The following is a 23426-nucleotide window of genomic DNA, read 5'->3' as shown; positions in this document are numbered from 1 at the left end:
ACTAAAAATTGTGAATAAAAATGCATTAGTTCTTATTTTTAAAATTTCTATAAAAATATTTGAAATAAATAATAAAAAAATATGATTTTACGTATAGTCCAACCTGCAATAATTGCCACCTTTAAACAGCGGTCATTTTTTAGGGGAACTCTTTTTCAAACGAAAACGTCTACAAAATAACCATCTGACGGGATGGTTGCAATTTATATATTTTAAACTATAAAATATACACATAAAACTTAAGACTTTATATTCTCTTTTACAGACGTATTTTGTACCGTTTAACTGTAATAAATAACTATGAGCCCGCTGACCTTATCGTTACGATTTCAGACTCATCACACGCCTTTCCGATTTTTATTTATTAATTAACGCGCGATGTCCACGGTTTATCTGTATAATATATTTCCATTTATTAGATTAATTTATATGTATTTTAATTATAATGCCGTATTGTCGAAATGCGTATACGGCTGAAGAGGGCTATTAAGTAAACCGAAAGGCATTCCGAACATCGCGCGATAATTAATAAAAATCGGAAAGGTCTGAAATCATAACAATAAGACTAGCGGGCTTGGTTACTTATTACTAATTAATAGATAATAACAGACTAGAAGCTTACGCAGAGCGCTTATTTATTATGTAAGTCAACGACGAAGTTAAACATTTTGCTATTTTGTCTACGCTTTATTTTATGCACTCGGCATTATTTATCTTCTATACTTCATTATAAATTTATAATGCTTTTAATACACACACACACACGGATATATTTGTGTAGTATAGTTCTGTATAGTGTAGTATAGTAGTGTAGTGCAGTATAATGTACTGTATATAGGACCTAATGCTTTTTAACATTTTTGCAAGTGCATTCATTTCCTTCTAAAACTAAAAGCGCATTAAATTTTTAAAAATAGCAAAATATACGTATAATTTTATATATTATACCTTAATTAATTAATCATTTGTAATATTTTAATTACTCACGAAATCTCTCGTCATTATACTAATAACTTTTACCTAATAGCTACTACAGGTAGGCCTATATAAACATTAAAACATTTTTTATAATATAATTATTTAAATTTTATGAATTTTAATCGCTTTATAACGGCAATAACATACATATTACTATTATTGTATTTTAAATCATTAAATCTTTAATAAGTGAATAAATTAATACTGTAGCCTATATTATATTTTAGTGATAAGTGAAGTATAAACTAATTTTTTATTTTTTAAAGTTTATTATAACTTATACAAGCAAATAAGCAAGTATTGTAAATAAAGGCGTATTCGGGGGGGAAAAGCAGCTCTTATTAATTAAAATTTTAAAATAAATACATAAATTTGTGTGATAAATACTTAATGATTTTATAATGTTAATAAGACTAAGTTACGTATAAATAATGTTTGATTTATTAGTCTATAAAAACATTTTTAATGAACAAATTTATTTCTCATATTCCCTTTCCATGACGTCCGGATACACTACGGTGATAATAAGTAAGTAAGTAAATAAATAAACAAGCAAATAAATAACTAAGCCAGGGCCTAATTTGGCACAAGGCAGGCGAGGCACTTGCCCGGGCCCGTAATAGGTTCTAAACGTGCCATTGTTTTATTAGTATTGCGAATTGCTATATTACTAGCGCCATATTCGAGGGTTAATAATTAAGAATGACATTACCTACCGCTCCGACATCTAACATCATCATTGAGAATTAATGTTTGTATACGCGCATTAGATCCGTTCGGCGAAGTTCAGAATAAAGCGGTGTTCGTTGAGAAAAATATAATGTTTATCGCTGCATAATTTTATTGTAGCCCCAAAAATACAACGTAAGTAAGATATTCAAATGTAAAAATAAAAATACTTTAATTTTAAATATTGCAATTTTATTTATATTTGTAGTAATTCAAAATTTGTAAAGAGGCCCGTAAATATTATTTTGTCTAGGGCCCGCGAAGGTCTAAATTAGTCACCGAACTAAGCGTGTAACTAAGTAAGCGAGTAAGTAACAAATTACTTAAGTAAGTATTGTACTGTACATTACTAACATATTTAGTTACATAAGTAAGTAGAAATTAGAAAAGTAAATAAACGTATTATACCGTTAAAAAAATTCATTTTATTACACTATATATTGTAAAGTATAATAACTAGTGATAGATTAAGACTTTTCGAGGCGCCGAGGGCCTAGACACGCCAGATTGGGGATTCCGCATAATTTTACATCATAAACTAACGGCGTTTGATTATAACTATAGAATTATATTTATTAATTATGATACGCAACCGCAACGGTAAAATTGCTTTATTTTTCAAATTTCGGGGCCCACAAGACGCGTATCTCACGTGCCTAGTGGATAATTCGGTTCTAATAATAACTTATTAATATACTGTAAGTGTATTATAAGCATATAGTATAATAATAAATTTATATTCTACGCTATAGTATATTATATCTTATGTCAAAATTCTATTTAAACCTATGTAGTATATCTTAAAATATATATGAAGACTTACTATATTATAATTTACTAAGAAAAGGTTATTTTCTGATTTCGAATTTCCATTTACGCTTAGCTATTGTCAGCATTAAAAGAAATGCTCAAACCTAAATATTCTTAACAGTCATGCAGTTGAAATTGCGAATTTTAGGAATAATTTTTTACAATTTTTCGCAATTAATTACTGTAATGATCTCGTAATAAATTTTCCTGTTATTCGTTGGATTTTTCGAGTGTAATATATTATTAAGTCCAAAATTTAAAATATATTTTTAAAAATATCGCCATTTACAACTTGTATTCGGGATTTTTGTTCCATCCTTCCATGTATTTCTTACTTGTTAGTTTAAAAATTTGAACGATACAGTTCAAATTTTTACGTGTTAATACGTCATAATGTCACGTGTTAAAACAGTACGTGTTAATACGTCATAATGTCACGTGAATTATGTTTTGTAACTTTTTCGTAAGCGGGATATTTTTAAATTAAAATAAGATATAAAAAGTAATCAATTTTATATTAAAATGCATTTTTTATAAATTTATTTTAAAGTGAATAAGTTAATTAAATTTATGTTTATCAACTAAATTAAGCCATTTTAAATATCAATTTAAATACTTTATAATTAATAATTCTAAGAAATAATTAGTTTTTAGAAAAATTATTAAATATCTCGTTTATTTTCGATAAGAGATGGCGCCACAAAAAAGGTATCTTATTTTCAGATTTCTTTAATTTACATATTGAATGTTTCAATAAAATCATAAAAATTATAAATTGCAACAATATTTTTAAGTTTTATAAAAAGAATAAAAAACTGTCGTGCGAAGTTGTATTTATTTATACATAGAATTTAAATTTTGCGATAAAAATATATTTTTTAATGTAATTAAATTATAATCTGATTTCATCGAATAATTTTCTATGTAATCAAATAGTCCTAGTTATTTAAAAATATATTTATTTATCAATATCTGATTATATAGATTTCAATAACTTTAGATTTATCCCGACAGATGGCGACACATTAATAAAGCTGTAATTTTAAGAGCTGTTCGTATGAAATTCTTATATCGTAATTTAATGAGTATTTTAAATTTACATTATTAACTTTATATTATTTTTATTACATTATTTATAATTTAAATATTTTAGTTATAAAATTAAAAAATAAATAAATAAATAAATTTATGTGATTTAAATACGCAATAATTTTATTTTAAATTTCTCACGTTTGTTAAATAAAAGTATATATTTGTATTTTTTAAGCTAAACATTTAATTAAATAATTACCAGAACAAAAAAATTACGAATTAATAATTTAATTGAAACGAAATGAACATTGATTGATTAGTTTAAATTCAAATTTTTAAATTGCCAACCAATGGGAGAACGAGAAAGTCTAGACTGCAACCACCTGTTGTTAGTTGTCTTTAAAAAAAACGTGTTTAGATCCGGAATTGTATCTTTTAACAAACGACAACTCTAATCCGAAGAAAGAACAGATGTCTGATATAAAAAAATAATAATAATAAAGTTCCTTCTTTAATTGTGTAATAAAATCGTGAAATTGGGTTAAAATAATTTTAGATTATTTTATAAAAATAAACAATATTTGTATATTTAAAAAAATTAATTAATTTTTTTTTAATTAACGTCAACTCACCCTGCAAACTCCGCATTGATATCGTGGATGACGCCATTTTCTCATCCAGTGTCTAAATGATCTGTCTTCTAGTGTGAACGAGAAACTTTCTTGTAATTTCCTTCTAGCCATCAATTAATCTATAAAATTCATTTTTAAATGTATTTTCAACGAATTTCTCAATCCAATAAACAGAAAAACGCCCGAAATTCAGTTAATCGTTTTAAAAATTGGATTGTTTTACTATACGTATTGGCGGGGATTTACGTTTAGGAGGCCTCGAAAACATTTATATTTTTTAGATTTAAAAAATAATAATAAATTTGGAACCCTTGTGTCCCATTGATCTTGAGTCGCCTAATTGACTACGATATAAATTACTATGTACTACATTGTAAAACATAGTACATAAAAAACAGCGTAAAAGTCCATAAAAGTAAATACAGTATAATTAAGTTATTTCCTTATTTAAAATTAGCCCAACTGTGTGCAATTAAAACGAAATGCTAACAATATGAATACGGTATAATTTAATTAGACAATTAGCATCTGTTTTAAATTATACGAGGTACAGTATTAGGCAAATTTCGATTCGTCTAGCCCCCTGCCTAGTTCTTACAGGTTTATACTTTACTGTATACGCTTGACTTGCCAAATACTTTGTAAACAGGGCCAAGTTTCGGTATGATCTGAACAAGCTGCAGCTTAGGGCTTCGTATCGCGAGTTTATAACTTAGGGACTCACATTTTCAATTGTCATTAATTGATGAAGGGAAAGGGACTGTTATACGTTATAATATATAAGCCTAAGAGTCCAATTAAGTCTCATTATAACTATCCCTTAACTTCAGCTTTGCTTGCGAGTTTATATAAAACTTCGTATCATATAATACAATATTATACAATACAGTACCCGCTGTATTATTGTCAGACCCGACATAAACTATAAATAGAGGCCTTTTCCTGGGGCCGAAATCCAGCATTAATGAAATGTGGAGTTCTATGCGAATACACGGATCGCGCAGGAATGTACTGTACTTATCCGTGTCTGAAGAATCTAATAGCGCGAAACAAAAGAATATAATATAAGAAAATGCAATTTATTTTTCACGTATCATCTACATAAAAATATTAGATTTATATATATATATATATTTTAAACAAAATTTCTGTAATTTTTATAAAGTTTTTCCGTTTTTCTTTATAATTTAATAGAATTTGAATAGAAAAAACAAAAACAAAAACGGTTGAAAGAAAGTAGCTTATCTTTAAATAGCTTTATTACGAAAGACTGTAGCATAGACAACTGTAAAGATATGACTATAGTGAATTATATTTAGATGCAGTATGTACAATACATTATACTAAGTGGGTGCTAAGTATACTTAGTACAATGTACTGTACGTATCTAAATGTAATAAAATGTACTAAGCGTAGACGCATACGAGAGATGGGGAAGAGGAGTCCGGATTCCTCCTATAAAACTATTTTAATGTATTAAAATAATATGTGAACCCCACTAGAAAAAATTTCTGGATGCATCGGTGGTACGAACAAATTAGTATATTTAACATACCTTTATTACGTTTATATAAATTATGGTAGGCTAGTGTCTAGCATGAATTTATTAGAATTTATACGGGGCCTGGGAATAGAGCGAGTCCTTTTTGCTCCTTAGTGGGCCTCTTTACCTTTTTTTATTTTGAATAAATGAATGAAATACATAGAATATTTATTTATTAATAAAAAGTAGTTTTAAAGGTTTTATTTTTTGTTAATAAAAAATAGGAATCACTGCGAGCCCCTAATTTTCTCTGGTCCAGGGGACAAAAAAATCTATCTCGAAGGTCAGTATAAACCTACTTAATACATATAAATCTATGTTAGGGCCCCTATTGAAATTTTTACTTAATTAATTATTATTTGAATTTAATTTAATTTACTTATTAATTTAAAAGCGAAAAAGTTTCGATAGCATCGTTTAAATGGAAGTGTTTACGAAGAAAAACGTTCGTTATCTGCTTTTATTACGGGTCAGTCGAAATGTTTCTTCAATAGCACAAGTATCTCCCAATTTCGCCACCTGCCCAAAGTAATGGTCCTTTCTGGAAGAACCCCTATGGGTTCTTAAAAGACTTTCAGACTCTGGAACGTCTCTTTATTACTCCCATCCGCTCTACTAGTATGACTATATATTTGAACTACAAAATGAACCAAAACCATCTGGACAAAGCTCCTCTGTAAATATACTGAATGGTCCTTAATTAAAATCTTCCATTTTTACAATTATCTACTCCTTAAAAGAGTAGAATGAATTTATTTTAAAGTGTTTTCGAGTAACACTACACAATTAAACATTTTCCGATGACAAACAACGAGGTAATTTTATTTTTAGAAAGAGGGAAGGCAGCCAAAATATAAAAAAGGTGAAGATGGGTTTAGAAAAATCAAAACTTGAGACTGGGTAGTAGTGATAGAGAGTATTGTACTGTCCATTGTGTATAAACATTTCACTTTCGCAGCATCAGAGTGACTTTTATGACCAGCTAGACTTAAAAACTAAGGGTGAAGTGAAAGATAACAGGTGCTTGGTTTTGTTGATTTGGAAGTGTTAAGGGTTTGGTTATTTGGTGTTCACAACACGACCGGTAATTTCAACAATGTGGCAGGATGTGGTTAATACGGCCTGATATACCACCAAACTTCAGACAGTAATGGAACATAGTTTAACTAAATACGTACCTCCCAGTCTCATCGTAAATCTCTTACATGGTGTCAGTTAAATTAAACTTTTCTTACTTGGCACTGCTGCTGCCACCGGAAATGTGGTGCGGACAGAAAGGAAACCATACACAACAAAATCTTAGGTAAATACAGAAATAATAAAAATATACCGTTTTATATTATTATAAACTTTAAAGATGACGAATGAAATTGAACATGTATATCAGCCGGTCTGTGTATTATCATATATATATATTTTTTATACACGCTTCTGCACATTTGTACGAGTACCGACGGAGTAGATCGACACGTAGACGCTTTATAAAATATTGGAAATAGTCGAATATTTTTTATTTATTTTTCTGATTTAAGAACTAATATATCATACGATATATGCGGTGTGTTTGTTCAATCTTGAGTCATCTCTTCGGATATGGGGACGGAAACGGAAGTTGAGGGGGATGCTGCACGTGCGCTGGATCTGGTCTCTGGACGACCAAAGGGTTGTTTATTTACCAATGTCTTATTTAGGATGGATTAGTATCTCACACACACAGACTTCCAGTAGATAATATACTTTAACTCGCCTTTAAATTTAATACGATTTTGAAGAATTAAGGTATACTTTCCTCCTTAATCTTTAACAAATAATTAATAATTTATTAATCGGTAGACTTTATTGCTGTTTAGCTTAGATTTTCTGTATTTTAAAATAAAATTATATTTTTTATAGTTTCGATTAAGGCCGGTCAAAGGTCAAGAGACTCGAGGCCCGCATTATATTAAAAATGTACAAAATTGGATTATATATATTTTTCTTAATAGATGAGGAACCTCGTAAATGTGAGGACTCGTTGGCTCTTTCATAGGACCTGTTCAAATGTTCAATTTTCAAAATTTTAACTCAATATTTGATTTAAATTAATGAATCGTCATTCATTTGGAATAATATTACTTTAAAATAATTTTCAAATTTAACGTAAAATATTTTTCATTTTTTATTATTTTCAGCATTTTAAACTCGTTGAATTAATAAAAAAAATTATTAATGAAATTATCGATATAATTTANATATTCGTAGATTTAAATTTCATATAGAGCGATATACATTTAAAGAAATTAAAAGGATTTGTATTGAGTAAAAACAAAACATGTGCCGATATTTAATAAAATTTATGTTGAGAATATTCAAACATTAATCGAATAAACTTAATTTTTTCCTCTTTTATGATTGTTTATATTTATAACAATGTTTTCTTATGCAAATTTATAAGGTAGTTCAACATCTTAAATTTGAACGAGATAATTTACTCATAAATTAAACAAACTACAGTTTAGGGCCTCGTTCTACTACACGGTAGGCTATTATCTATTACTCGCGCCACGGCATTATAACTTAGGGCCTCGCGTAGCGACGCTACAACTTAATGCCCGTCGCTACTAGACTATAACCTAATGACTCGCATTACGGCATTATAACCAAAGGCCTGGCGATTATAATTTATTATTATTTGATAGAAACGAAGGGCCTCGTATGTCGCAACGTATCCGTATTATTATTGTACTCGTCACTGTCGCGTACAATAATAAAAATAGCGTTATTAAATTATTTCGTTTAAATTAATGTGATAATTGTAATATTTATATCAAAGATCATTTTTTAATATTTATAAAAGTAATAATTCAAAAATAATATGACGAATCAAAGCGAAATATGCCAATGACTCAGCTACCTAAAACTATAATGCGTACTTTCTTTCATTATCTCTATATTTTGAAATTTATACACGAGAAATTACTAAATATGGCCTACATTTTTAAGAGAAAATATTTATTTTCTCGTCATATTTAATATTAAATATTAGCCGTTATCAGTTTTGAAAAACAATGAGTCATTATATAGCTGTGTAAAATATACAGGCTACTGTATATAAAAAGAATTATAAATAACATACAAAGATAAAAACAGTTAAGCGACTTTTGGGCACCTTGTAAATTAAGGAGTGAGATTGCGTAGAGATTTTATTTAAGTGAAATTTTTAATGTATTCGCATACCAAATCATCCCTCGACATAGCCAAATAATATCTCTAGCCTTATTCTGATAGTTCTTATAACATTTTACGGACAGGCAATCGTAGGCCTACATACAATAAAACGATATACAAAATCTTTATCGTTTCTAGTTAATGAGAAATCGTGAGAATGGACAACCTGACGGAGAAAAGAATACAAATTTCTCTCCTTTCCAAATCACTAAAAATTGTGAATAAAAATGCATTAGTTCTTATTTTTAAAATTTCTATAAAAATATTTGAAATAAATAATAAAAAAATATGATTTTACGTATAGTCCAACCTGCAATAATTGCCACCTTTAAACAGCGGTCATTTTTTAGGGGAACTCTTTTTCAAACGAAAACGTCTACAAAATAACCATCTGACGGGATGGTTGCAATTTATATATTTTAAACTATAAAATATACACATAAAACTTAAGACTTTATATTCTCTTTTACAGACGTATTTTGTACCGTTTAACTGTAATAAATAACTATGAGCCCGCTGACCTTATCGTTACGATTTCAGACTCATCACACGCCTTTCCGATTTTTATTTATTAATTAACGCGCGATGTCCACGGTTTATCTGTATAATATATTTCCATTTATTAGATTAATTTATATGTATTTTAATTATAATGCCGTATTGTCGAAATGCGTATACGGCTGAAGAGGGCTATTAAGTAAACCGAAAGGCATTCCGAACATCGCGCGATAATTAATAAAAATCGGAAAGGTCTGAAATCATAACAATAAGACTAGCGGGCTCGGTTACTTATTACTAATTAATAGATAATAACAGACTAGAAGCTTACGCAGAGCGCTTATTTATTATGTAAGTCAACGACGAAGTTAAACATTTTGCTATTTTGTCTACGCTTTATTTTATGCACTCGGCATTATTTATCTTCTATACTTCATTATAAATTTATAATGCTTTTAATACACACACACACACGGATATATTTGTGTAGTATAGTTCTGTATAGTGTAGTATAGTAGTGTAGTGCAGTATAATGTACTGTATATAGGACCTAATGCTTTTTAACATTTTTGCAAGTGCATTCATTTCCTTCTAAAACTAAAAGCGCATTAAATTTTTAAAAATAGCAAAATATACGTATAATTTTATATATTATACCTTAATTAATTAATCATTTGTAATATTTTAATTACTCACGAAATCTCTCGTCATTATACTAATAACTTTTACCTAATAGCTACTACAGGTAGGCCTATATAAACATTAAAACATTTTTTATAATATAATTATTTAAATTTTATGAATTTTAATCGCTTTATAACGGCAATAACATACATATTACTATTATTGTATTTTAAATCATTAAATCTTTAATAAGTGAATAAATTAATACTGTAGCCTATATTATATTTTAGTGATAAGTGAAGTATAAACTAATTTTTTATTTTTTAAAGTTTATTATAACTTATACAAGCAAATAAGCAAGTATTGTAAATAAAGGCGTATTCGGGGGGGAAAAGCAGCTCTTATTAATTAAAATTTTAAAATAAATACATAAATTTGTGTGATAAATACTTAATGATTTTATAATGTTAATAAGACTAAGTTACGTATAAATAATGTTTGATTTATTAGTCTATAAAAACATTTTTAATGAACAAATTTATTTCTCATATTCCCTTTCCATGACGTCCGGATACACTACGGTGATAATAAGTAAGTAAGTAAATAAATAAACAAGCAAATAAATAACTAAGCCAGGGCCTAATTTGGCACAAGGCAGGCGAGGCACTTGCCCGGGCCCGTAATAGGTTCTAAACGTGCCATTGTTTTATTAGTATTGCGAATTGCTATATTACTAGCGCCATATTCGAGGGTTAATAATTAAGAATGACATTACCTACCGCTCCGACATCTAACATCATCATTGAGAATTAATGTTTGTATACGCGCATTAGATCCGTTCGGCGAAGTTCAGAATAAAGCGGTGTTCGTTGAGAAAAATATAATGTTTATCGCTGCATAATTTTATTGTAGCCCCAAAAATACAACGTAAGTAAGATATTCAAATGTAAAAATAAAAATACTTTAATTTTAAATATTGCAATTTTATTTATATTTGTAGTAATTCAAAATTTGTAAAGAGGCCCGTAAATATTATTTTGTCTAGGGCCCGCGAAGGTCTAAATTAGTCACCGAACTAAGCGTGTAACTAAGTAAGCGAGTAAGTAACAAATTACTTAAGTAAGTATTGTACTGTACATTACTAACATATTTAGTTACATAAGTAAGTAGAAATTAGAAAAGTAAATAAACGTATTATACCGTTAAAAAAATTCATTTTATTACACTATATATTGTAAAGTATAATAACTAGTGATAGATTAAGACTTTTCGAGGCGCCGAGGGCCTAGACACGCCAGATTGGGGATTCCGCATAATTTTACATCATAAACTAACGGCGTTTGATTATAACTATAGAATTATATTTATTAATTATGATACGCAACCGCAACGGTAAAATTGCTTTATTTTTCAAATTTCGGGGCCCACAAGACGCGTATCTCACGTGCCTAGTGGATAATTCGGTTCTAATAATAACTTATTAATATACTGTAAGTGTATTATAAGCATATAGTATAATAATAAATTTATATTCTACGCTATAGTATATTATATCTTATGTCAAAATTCTATTTAAACCTATGTAGTATATCTTAAAATATATATGAAGACTTACTATATTATAATTTACTAAGAAAAGGTTATTTTCTGATTTCGAATTTCCATTTACGCTTAGCTATTGTCAGCATTAAAAGAAATGCTCAAACCTAAATATTCTTAACAGTCATGCAGTTGAAATTGCGAATTTTAGGAATAATTTTTTACAATTTTTCGCAATTAATTACTGTAATGATCTCGTAATAAATTTTCCTGTTATTCGTTGGATTTTTCGAGTGTAATATATTATTAAGTCCAAAATTTAAAATATATTTTTAAAAATATCGCCATTTACAACTTGTATTCGGGATTTTTGTTCCATCCTTCCATGTATTTCTTACTTGTTAGTTTAAAAATTTGAACGATACAGTTCAAATTTTTACGTGTTAATACGTCATAATGTCACGTGTTAAAACAGTACGTGTTAATACGTCATAATGTCACGTGAATTATGTTTTGTAACTTTTTCGTAAGCGGGATATTTTTAAATTAAAATAAGATATAAAAAGTAATCAATTTTATATTAAAATGCATTTTTTATAAATTTATTTTAAAGTGAATAAGTTAATTAAATTTATGTTTATCAACTAAATTAAGCCATTTTAAATATCAATTTAAATACTTTATAATTAATAATTCTAAGAAATAATTAGTTTTTAGAAAAATTATTAAATATCTCGTTTATTTTCGATAAGAGATGGCGCCACAAAAAAGGTATCTTATTTTCAGATTTCTTTAATTTACATATTGAATGTTTCAATAAAATCATAAAAATTATAAATTGCAACAATATTTTTAAGTTTTATAAAAAGAATAAAAAACTGTCGTGCGAAGTTGTATTTATTTATACATAGAATTTAAATTTTGCGATAAAAATATATTTTTTAATGTAATTAAATTATAATCTGATTTCATCGAATAATTTTCTATGTAATCAAATAGTCCTAGTTATTTAAAAATATATTTATTTATCAATATCTGATTATATAGATTTCAATAACTTTAGATTTATCCCGACAGATGGCGACACATTAATAAAGCTGTAATTTTAAGAGCTGTTCGTATGAAATTCTTATATCGTAATTTAATGAGTATTTTAAATTTACATTATTAACTTTATATTATTTTTATTACATTATTTATAATTTAAATATTTTAGTTATAAAATTAAAAAATAAATAAATAAATAAATTTATGTGATTTAAATACGCAATAATTTTATTTTAAATTTCTCACGTTTGTTAAATAAAAGTATATATTTGTATTTTTTAAGCTAAACATTTAATTAAATAATTACCAGAACAAAAAAATTACGAATTAATAATTTAATTGAAACGAAATGAACATTGATTGATTAGTTTAAATTCAAATTTTTAAATTGCCAACCAATGGGAGAACGAGAAAGTCTAGACTGCAACCACCTGTTGTTAGTTGTCTTTAAAAAAAACGTGTTTAGATCCGGAATTGTATCTTTTAACAAACGACAACTCTAATCCGAAGAAAGAACAGATGTCTGATATAAAAAAATAATAATAATAAAGTTCCTTCTTTAATTGTGTAATAAAATCGTGAAATTGGGTTAAAATAATTTTAGATTATTTTATAAAAATAAACAATATTTGTATATTTAAAAAAATTAATTAATTTTTTTTTAATTAACGTCAACTCACCCTGCAAACTCCGCATTGATATCGTGGATGACGCCATTTTCTCATCCAGTGTCTAAATGATCTGTCTTCTAGTGTGAACGAGAAACTTTCTTGTAATTTCCTTCTAGCCATCAATTAATCTATAAAATTCATTTTTAAATGTATTTTCAACGAATTTCTCAATCCAATAAACAGAAAAACGCCCGAAATTCAGTTAATATTTTTTATTTTTTGATAAAAAAAAATAAATTTAAAAATTTAGTAAAAATCTATAAATCGATTTATTTTTAAGAAAATATAATCTAGATTAAAGAGAGGGAAACAAATAGCAGCTGTTTGGCTGGTTCTTAAAAATGGATAAACCTTTGCCATTCGATTACGTAAAAATCCCGTAATTTCTTCGTTAAAATAGCATAAATTTATAATTATTTGATTAAAAAGTGTTTAAATGAATTTTATTGTTAGATGATTGTAACCACTTCAGAAATACACTTAATAAGAATTATATTTTAAGACTGGTGAAAAGAAAAAAATGAAGCGGAGATGAGCTATAGTTCTAGTGCAGCGTGCGCTCGTAACGGTTCCTAGACAACCCACCCCCAACACACAACTCGGCACACTATTGGCTGGCGAGTGCTGACCTCATAGGACAAGATATGATAATGAGTGACGATGACACGTGGTATAGGCCATTCAAGTCAGAAGCGTCTCGAAATACAAATGCCCACGGCAGCCGAATCGGTTACAGAAATGTCTAATGCGGAATTTATGACATTAGCGACTTTGGGTTTAGTTCACGACAAGCATTATCGTAGGCCAATGTTAAAGGACGGTCGTCTAGCGCGATCCTTTAACGAAGAGCAGATGAAACCCAGCTTTCAGCAGATAGAATACGATAACTTTCAGTTGGTTCAACAAGAATGTGGTAAACTTCAAAGGAAGAGAAGATACAGCAAAAGAGATTTGGATATTCAAGACACTCACGACAGTTCTAGACCTAGAAAAAGACCGTCGCAATCCTACGAAGATATGCAGAATCAGAGGATTTTGGCCAACGTTCGAGAAAGGCAGAGGACTCAAAGCCTTAACGAAGCTTTTGCATCGTTAAGAAAAATCATTCCTACACTTCCTTCGGACAAACTCAGCAAGATCCAAACGCTTAAATTGGCGGCAAGGTACATCGATTTCTTGTATCAGGTACTGAAAAGTGACGAGCACGACACCAAATTGGGTAGTTCTTGCAGTTACGTGGCACACGAAAGACTCAGCTACGCATTTTCTGTTTGGAGAATGGAAGGAGCTTGGTCGGGACACTAATTTCTATTGTACAATATTCTAGAAGGTAAAGAAAATGACAGAAAAGGTAATTTTATTGTTGTTATGTATATGTTCGAACCAAGATTTCTTATTGTAAAGTTCTATTTTTAGATAATTTTAAAGTAAAAAAGACTTTTAACAATAAATTTTTCTTCATTTTATTATTTAATTTAAGTTATTATATATTTAGAAAAGGAAACACGCCTTAAATTTTCGTATCTTGTGTTAAATGAATTCGATTTTTGATGAAGTAAATTAATGTTTTTTGTAAAAAAAGAAATTTTAAAATAAATAATTTAAAGTATAAAATTAGGTAGAAGTTTGTTTATATTGGAAAAATGACCTAAAATTGCTCGATTTTAGAAGGATATTTTAATTAAAACGACGTAAAAATTAGAGTAAAGCAACGATAAACAATCGTTTAAAGAATGCATTAGTCGAAAAATAAATAATATAATTTATATAGGAAAGACGTTAATAAAAAAGTGTTCATCATCGTTTAAAGAAAGATATGCCGACAGATATCATCAATTACTCTAGAATTACTCGAACGACGTTAAGTAGCCGAGGGATTAAATTACTGAAAATAACATTAATATGCGAGCACCTGATCTATGTAGTGCCAAAGTGGCCCACATAGAACAGGCGTGGGACTATTCACACGACTTTAAACCCTTTCCTGCCAAGGACAGTGACTAAGATAGTCTCTTTTCCCTCTAGCCTCGCTCTCCCAACAGCCAGAATGACAGCCATGGGATGCAGGTGTCGAGGATGTCACAGTTTTTCACAACATCCGCTAAGGATAGATTTACCACACTTCGTCATACAACTGCTGGGTTCGCCAATACTTTTGACGTGTTCCCATTAAGGGGAGCTAGAAGATAAAGAATTTTCACCCTTCTATATGTATATACTGTAATTGTCGACGTCGAAAAATTCTTTAAAATCATTCTCACCACTTATATCTGTATATAGAAAAACACTTAATTTCAATACTTTCTTTTAATTATAATTCNATTGAGGGTTTTTTAAAGTTCCTGTGAAGATTAATATATAAAAATGTTAAGTTTCTTATATAAATATATAATTAATGACTTTGAAGAAATGGAATTTAATGAGGAGTTAGATTGCGCGAGTCCTTTACAAGAATGGACTCCCGAAATTTCCCGTTTATAAACGTATATAATGCAAAGCCCTTATTACGCGCTAGTTAATGTTATGTAAAGTTTAGGATACTAGCTAGATATAAATCTAGGTGGTCTAAGCCTAAAAAGCCATTGTATAAAATATCTCATCCCTCTCTGTATAGTAGGCCTACCTGCCATTATGTAGCCTTATACCAATAGTGTAACTAGAAACGATATTAGAGAGGCCGTGTACCACTAGTCACTAGTGCTGTGGATTGAGAGTTGTATGTACAGTACTGTACACAAGTACGATTGCCACATTCAAATATTTTTTCTCAATTTATTTGTGAGTAAGGATCCCTGGATTCCGCTACTTTCTTGTAGTAATTAAAGAGAATGAAGTTTGTGAAAAGTACATCATTGTACAGTACAGAGAAAGGGGATGAATGCTCAAAAACTGTACACACGAGTTAATTAACGGACGGCTCCATATACAGCATGTAGGTTACAAATTAGAGAAAATAAGTTTATATATACTATGGTTTGAAGCTTTAAATTCACTTAAGAAAACATCAGGAATTACAGTACTAGGAAAATGTTTAGGTCATCTCTCGAAGGTCGCGCTCTCATTCATAAATAAGCATTCGCGTAGATAAGATAAACCATTGTTTTCTATCTTAAAATCTCTTCATAGTCAAATACGGGTTTTTATTACAGTTATCGAGTAACTTTGTAACTAGAAAATTCATTAAAATGACTGAAATCGAATCCTTTCTGTATTTATGTATACTGTAATTAGAGTTATTTTATCAATATATTTTAAATTATTTGTACTTTAAATACTGAAAATTATATCTAATATGTAAATGCCTCATTTAAGATTTTTAAAATTTGAATTGACCAATAAGCGTTTAATATAATTTAAAATTGACCAATCGTAGAATTTAGTTTATTTATTTTATAATTAAGTTATAAAGAAGTATTATTTTCTGTATATTGGACTGTTAATAAATTAATTTTCCCACTTGTGCCATTTATTTCAATAGGTGTTGGTCAGATACTATATTAAGACGGTCAACATCTGTTAAGCATTAAGCACCGAACCTTTCCATACATAATCAACTAGTGTCATCAACAAAATTCGTGTCCCGCGATTATCATTAGCGAAAATAAAATTAAAAATAAAAATTTCTAAAAATTAAAATGAAATTTTAAATCTCTTTAATATTTAAACTCACGATTTTCCTATAAACGTAAACGTGATCGTGGAAATTAAATTATTAATTAAACAATATTATTTATGTACCTAAAACAATTTTAAAAAATCATTTTAATTTGTAAATTCGTTATTACAGTTTTTAAAAATTTGAATCGACCAATACGATTTTAATGTAATTCAAAATTGACCAATCGACTGTGATTTAGGAGATTTATACGTTTTTTAATGAAAATTTAAGCTTACTTCGAAGTAATTAAGCATTTTCGGTTATTTTTGATCCTCGATGCGTGGGTTCGTGGTTTATATTCAAACAAGAGTAATTCGTTTCACAAGAACCGCTTTCGATATTTTTTTAAGTGTCTTGATAAAGAGTAGGTGGGTCCAGATAAAAAAATGTAGAAAAATAAATAAAAATTCTGTTAAAATTAGTGTAGAGACAGTTTTGTTTTTAAGTAATAACCCGTTAAAAACTAAAATTTCTGGATTCTTAGAAAATTTTAATTGCATTTTTGTAAGAAAGTAATTATAATTTGATTTTTCTAAATGAAATCTTGAAGACTCTCTTATTAAAGGTCAAAATAATCGTAAAAGAAATAAATACATTTTAAGATTTTAAAGGGAATTAAACTTTTCTAAATGTAAAATGAAGCAAAATTCAATTAATTGGTTAAAGATAATGAAGATATGACGTACGGTATACAAAGCATTGCTTTAATTTTTCAATTTATATGAAGCTAGAGTGAAAAATAATAATAAACTCGGAAGAAAGGAATTATTTTGATTTTTAATATAGTTTTAAAAATCGCAGTTTTACGAGACTCAAAAGACTGTAATTTTTTGAAGTTTAACGAGTCCATTTTTACGAGTATCGCCGAATAAAAGTAATGTTTTTCCAAAGAGCGACAACACCATAGAAATGTCTTGCTATGAGATTTCTCAGAACTGAGTTCTGTTTGTAGATCGACTATCATTTATCTGGTCTCCCGAAGGATGATCATATTCCACTTAACAATGACACCCATGAACTATTTAATAGATGGAGTAGAGTCACCATCTTTGTTTTAAACGAAATGCGTTGTGACTTCTCACTCAAGGTCTTTCTTTAATAAACTGCACTTGAGGGGTAAAGGGAAACCAATATTCGGTTGTTAATGGAGTCATGCAGTTTGCTACGAAGTTAAATGATGGCGATGGGCCATGGGGTCAATCTCAATTGGGGGTGAAGCGGGCGATTTAAAAGATGTTGATAGCATCTTCTACGATATCGAATTTTCTATGATTAAGTTTGATTTTATTTTTCTTTATATTAAATGTATAACTTCATTGGTTTTCGAAAGGGTTTTTAAAGCGATAAGTCCTTGTTTTTAAACTTGTTGCGCTTAAAAATCCCGACTATTTGTATCCATTTTCGAGTGTATGTTAAATAGTTTATATTTATTGGGGTAGGAAACAAGGTGAGTTGTTATAAGCTTTAATCCGTTCCCAATGTTCTAGCTTTTAACAATGTGTAAATGGATTCTTCGAGTCATTTTCTGTGTTTTTATTTATTTTACGAGTCATAGTTTAACATCATTTTGAATTAGAGTAAAGACAAATTGCTATTTTCAAACTTTAAACACGGTATAGTTTAGTGGCATCTTACGATTACCTATCAGAGCCAATTACCTTTTATTGGCCCCGTACAAATTTCAAGACCGTGCCCACAGAGGATTTGGAGCCCAATTCACTTCTGGAATAAATTAAAAATTAAACAGTACGTTTACTTTGTACCCGTTCGCTTCCACCTTAGTTTACTGTATTGTGTTACACTATACTAGGACGACCATATTGTTTATCTCTCAAATCGGGCTAAGATTAGATTATTTCTTTTTTTAAATATTTATATATTGAGCTATAAACAGGCTCTATTTACAAATTTATTTTAATTTTGAGGGTTAAAAACGGGAGTAATTTGGGACTGTCCCGAGCAAACTGTGACGTATACTTACCTAATGTCTTAAGGGCTACCTTAATGTCTGCGTACCTATTTTGCCAAAGTTAATAAACTCTGTTATGGAAAAATAATATATTTTTTAAAAATTCTGCGTGCGGGCTCGACAAATTATATAATATGTTAAATTACATAGAAAAACAAAGCTTAAGTTTTCGAGCGATCAACGAAATTAAAACTATCCTTTCTGATGAAAAACCGTTAGAAAATTTTAATTTGAATAATTTTCGGTCCGAATAGAACTAAAATTTTATTATAATTTATGCAATTTCAATTCAAATTTAAATTATATAAATATATACGGTATATACATATACAAAACGGTCCGAAAACTAGTTAATCTTATTTTTCCTATTCGTGTTTACAAATACGTGAAATAAACGTATTTTTAAACACGAATAGGAAAACGAGATTAGAAAAATATGTTAATCTTCTAGAAAATTAACGTACACACGTTAAGAGATCAATAAAAGGTGTTTCATTGTTCGAATAAATGTCAATAACTCGCTGTTTACAATGACCTAGCGTCCTAGCCTAATGAGTTTTTCATTACCGTTTTAAAACTCGTGTTAATTAAAAGAACCGGGACCGCCCCGAGAAATAGCGGGCCCGATGAAAGGTTGTACTGGGCTGTTTAATTAAGAAATTAGCAATTTCGAAAATAAAATAATATCTTAAGGGTAAACATACCACCTGTTAAATAGATTAGCGGAAATTAGTTAACTGAGCGATTAATGAAATGATCAGTTTTTAAATTTCGCGAGGATGGCGTTTAATTTTCACGAAAATTATAATAGAGATTTTAAACTTATTCTAATGGTTTTAAACTCTGAAAGAATCTCCATTTACAACGATACACTTTCTAAACGTTTAGAATTATTAATGCTTAAATTGGCCATAATTTCTTCATACTACAACTGAAATTTGTCATCACTTTTTTAAAACAAAGTTAATTTTGAATTTAAACGCTCCTTCAAGCGATTAAGTCCGTTGACTATTTTAAATAATTGACAAATGGTCTTTAAAACGCTCTCGAAATACAGTAATTGTTTCAATCGCGTGTACGAAAATTGATCTAATCTATCAAATATCGATAAACAATGAGAAAATTTCACATTTTTTAGCTTTTGTATAAATATCATTGTCTATAATTCCTTATTAATTAAAAAATATAACTAAATTTTTATTTTACTTTTTAATTGTTTTGTTCTTTATTTTGTGGCGCTTAAAACACGATTTTAATAGTAAGATAACCATAAAATTTACATGAATTTCTGTTATTACTTTGTTTCGATAAATTAACGTATGGATTTAATTTACAGGATGGTCCAAAAGTCGGTTAACTGCGTAATTGGAAAGCAATTGAATGCAGCTGTATATCTTAGCATCGGAACAATAGAGCAATTTAGCCTTCCCTACGGTTCACTTATTTGCCCATCCTTTATACCTTTATTAAGAATAGTATAAGGAAATAGAGTAATTTATGAATAATATAATTTAAATAATTTAAAAAATATTTATTATAATCTTAATGAGATACGGGTGGCCCGAAAGTCGGTTGACCGTATAAAATATTAAATTGTACCGATACCGAACTATACGGCTGTATTCGAACGTCTTCGGATAATGTAGTTAATCGACTTTTGGGCCGTCCTAGGAATTTTTCTCTTTTTATTACTTATAAACTACAAAAATTGCGTCGAATTTCTGACAAACAATGCAGTTAACCGACTTTAGGGTCACTCTATATGTTAAATTTATATATTCATTTATTTTAATCGATTAATATACGAATTTATTAATATTAATACTAACTTTTCAATTGTTCTACTAGTGAAATAACAGTTTCGCGTATCGAAAACAATTTCAAAAGCATTAAAAAATCGCATTTTTTTTTAAAATTTAATTTAAAAATTATAGATTTAAATGATTATACAGTGGAAACTTCTGATGATGTATATAAATTTATTATTATATTTTAGTTTTAAGTTTATAAAGGTAATATTTTTTATTTTTTGATAAAAAAAAATAAATTTAAAAATTTAGTAAAAATCTATAAATCGATTTATTTTTAAGAAAATATAATCTAGATTAAAGAGAGGGAAACAAATAGCAGCTGTTTGGCTGGTTCTTAAAAATGGATAAACCTTTGCCATTCGATTACGTAAAAATCCCGTAATTTCTTCGTTAAAATAGCATAAATTTATAATTATTTGATTAAAAAGTGTTTAAATGAATTTTATTGTTAGATGATTGTAACCACTTCAGAAATACACTTAATAAGAATTATATTTTAAGACTGGTGAAAAGAAAAAAATGAAGCGGAGATGAGCTATAGTTCTAGTGCAGCGTGCGCTCGTAACGGTTCCTAGACAACCCACCCCCAACACACAACTCGGCACACTATTGGCTGGCGAGTGCTGACCTCATAGGACAAGATATGATAATGAGTGACGATGACACGTGGTATAGGCCATTCAAGTCAGAAGCGTCTCGAAATACAAATGCCCACGGCAGCCGAATCGGTTACAGAAATGTCTAATGCGGAATTTATGACATTAGCGACTTTGGGTTTAGTTCACGACAAGCATTATCGTAGGCCAATGTTAAAGGACGGTCGTCTAGCGCGATCCTTTAACGAAGAGCAGATGAAACCCAGCTTTCAGCAGATAGAATACGATAACTTTCAGTTGGTTCAACAAGAATGTGGTAAACTTCAAAGGAAGAGAAGATACAGCAAAAGAGATTTGGATATTCAAGACACTCACGACAGTTCTAGACCTAGAAAAAGACCGTCGCAATCCTACGAAGATATGCAGAATCAGAGGATTTTGGCCAACGTTCGAGAAAGGCAGAGGACTCAAAGCCTTAACGAAGCTTTTGCATCGTTAAGAAAAATCATTCCTACACTTCCTTCGGACAAACTCAGCAAGATCCAAACGCTTAAATTGGCGGCAAGGTACATCGATTTCTTGTATCAGGTACTGAAAAGTGACGAGCACGACACCAAATTGGGTAGTTCTTGCAGTTACGTGGCACACGAAAGACTCAGCTACGCATTTTCTGTTTGGAGAATGGAAGGAGCTTGGTCGGGACACTAATTTCTATTGTACAATATTCTAGAAGGTAAAGAAAATGACAGAAAAGGTAATTTTATTGTTGTTATGTATATGTTCGAACCAAGATTTCTTATTGTAAAGTTCTATTTTTAGATAATTTTAAAGTAAAAAAGACTTTTAACAATAAATTTTTCTTCATTTTATTATTTAATTTAAGTTATTATATATTTAGAAAAGGAAACACGCCTTAAATTTTCGTATCTTGTGTTAAATGAATTCGATTTTTGATGAAGTAAATTAATGTTTTTTGTAAAAAAAGAAATTTTAAAATAAATAATTTAAAGTATAAAATTAGGTAGAAGTTTGTTTATATTGGAAAAATGACCTAAAATTGCTCGATTTTAGAAGGATATTTTAATTAAAATGACGTAAAAATTAGAGTAAAGCAACGATAAACAATCGTTTAAAGAATGCATTAGTCGAAAAATAAATAATATAATTTATATAGGAAAGACGTTAATAAAAAAGTGTTCATCATCGTTTAAAGAAAGATATGCCGACAGATATCATCAATTACTCTAGAATTACTCGAACGACGTTAAGTAGCCGAGGGATTAAATTACTGAAAATAACATTAATATGCGAGCACCTGATCTATGTAGTGCCAAAGTGGCCCACATAGAACAGGCGTGGGACTATTCACACGACTTTAAACCCTTTCCTGCCAAGGACAGTGACTAAGATAGTCTCTTTTCCCTCTAGCCTCGCTCTCCCAACAGCCAGAATGACAGCCATGGGATGCAGGTGTCGAGGATGTCACAGTTTTTCACAACATCCGCTAAGGATAGATTTACCACACTTCGTCATACAACTGCTGGGTTCGCCAATACTTTTGACGTGTTCCCATTAAGGGGAGCTAGAAGATAAAGAATTTTCACCCTTCTATATGTATATACTGTAATTGTCGACGTCGAAAAATTCTTTAAAATCATTCTCACCACTTATATCTGTATATAGAAAAACACTTAATTTCAATACTTTCTTTTAATTATAATTCCTTTTATTTTTAGATTTAGTTTTATATAAAAAAAATAAAATAAAAATGAAAATAAAATTTTGTGCCTATGGGACATCGTGCAATATACTTTATATATAAATATATTATAGATTACGACCAATTTTAGTCAAATTTATGCCTGCTTTGTGGCTGCTATTTTGGTCTTATGTGATATACCATCTTATATGTATAATGTAGATTATTAGTAAATTATTTTAAGGAAGAAATAAAAGTATTTTCTAAAATTTCTTTTATTCTTATTTTATAGTTTATAAATTTCATATAAAAACACGCTTTATTTGCGTAAAATATTATTTTTTTTTTATAAAGGAGGACTAAACACGGAGTCGTTTTATATG

General features: G+C 29.0%; 3 protein-coding genes across 5 annotated transcripts in view; 2 read left to right on the top strand and 1 right to left on the bottom strand.

Moving 5' to 3' along the window:
• The window catches only part of LOC111625914 (phosphatidylinositol 5-phosphate 4-kinase type-2 beta-like), a 57883-nt gene extending 50901 nt beyond the window's left edge, over positions 1–6982 (bottom strand). Inside the window, exons 1-2 of the mRNA XM_023369177.1 lie at positions 6903–6982; positions 4182–4300 (exon numbers count right to left, since the gene is read on the bottom strand). Coding sequence (XP_023224945.1) covers positions 4182–4292 — 111 coding nt within the window. The 5' untranslated portion in view covers positions 4293–4300; positions 6903–6982. The remainder of the gene's footprint in view (positions 1–4181; positions 4301–6902) is intronic.
• Positions 6983–13824: 6842 nt separating this feature from the next.
• Positions 13825–15622, top strand: LOC111625905 (twist-related protein 2-like). 2 transcript variants are annotated; one of them, XM_023369163.1, is made up of 2 exons: positions 13825–14640; positions 15336–15622. In XM_023369163.1, exon 1 carries the CDS (start codon positions 13971–13973, stop codon positions 14613–14615), a length of 645 nt encoding a protein of 214 aa, XP_023224931.1. In that variant the 5' UTR covers positions 13825–13970; the 3' UTR covers positions 14616–14640; positions 15336–15622. The 2 variants fall into 2 exon arrangements, with proteins under 2 accessions (XP_023224931.1, XP_023224930.1); XM_023369162.1 differs by having other exon boundaries at positions 13872–14661.
• A 5797-nt stretch (positions 15623–21419) lies between these two features.
• On the top strand, positions 21420–23282 carry LOC111625907 (twist-related protein 2-like). Of its 2 annotated transcripts, none has more exons than XM_023369165.1 (2): positions 21420–22077; positions 22773–23282. In XM_023369165.1, the coding sequence occupies exon 1, from the start codon at positions 21456–21458 to the stop codon at positions 22050–22052; it is 597 nt and encodes a 198-aa protein (XP_023224933.1). In that variant the 5' UTR covers positions 21420–21455; the 3' UTR covers positions 22053–22077; positions 22773–23282. The 2 variants fall into 2 exon arrangements, with proteins under 2 accessions (XP_023224933.1, XP_023224932.1); XM_023369164.1 differs by having other exon boundaries at positions 21421–22098.
• Positions 23283–23426: the final 144 nt, after the last annotated feature.

Source organism: Centruroides sculpturatus, unplaced genomic scaffold, assembly GCF_000671375.1.
Source record: "Centruroides sculpturatus isolate CEXI.00-Female unplaced genomic scaffold, Cexi_2.0 scaffold452, whole genome shotgun sequence".
NCBI classification, from domain to species: Eukaryota; Metazoa; Arthropoda; class Arachnida; order Scorpiones; family Buthidae; genus Centruroides; species Centruroides sculpturatus.
Note: the sequence above shows the minus strand (reverse complement) of the source record. Positions and strands in the feature narration are given on the sequence as shown.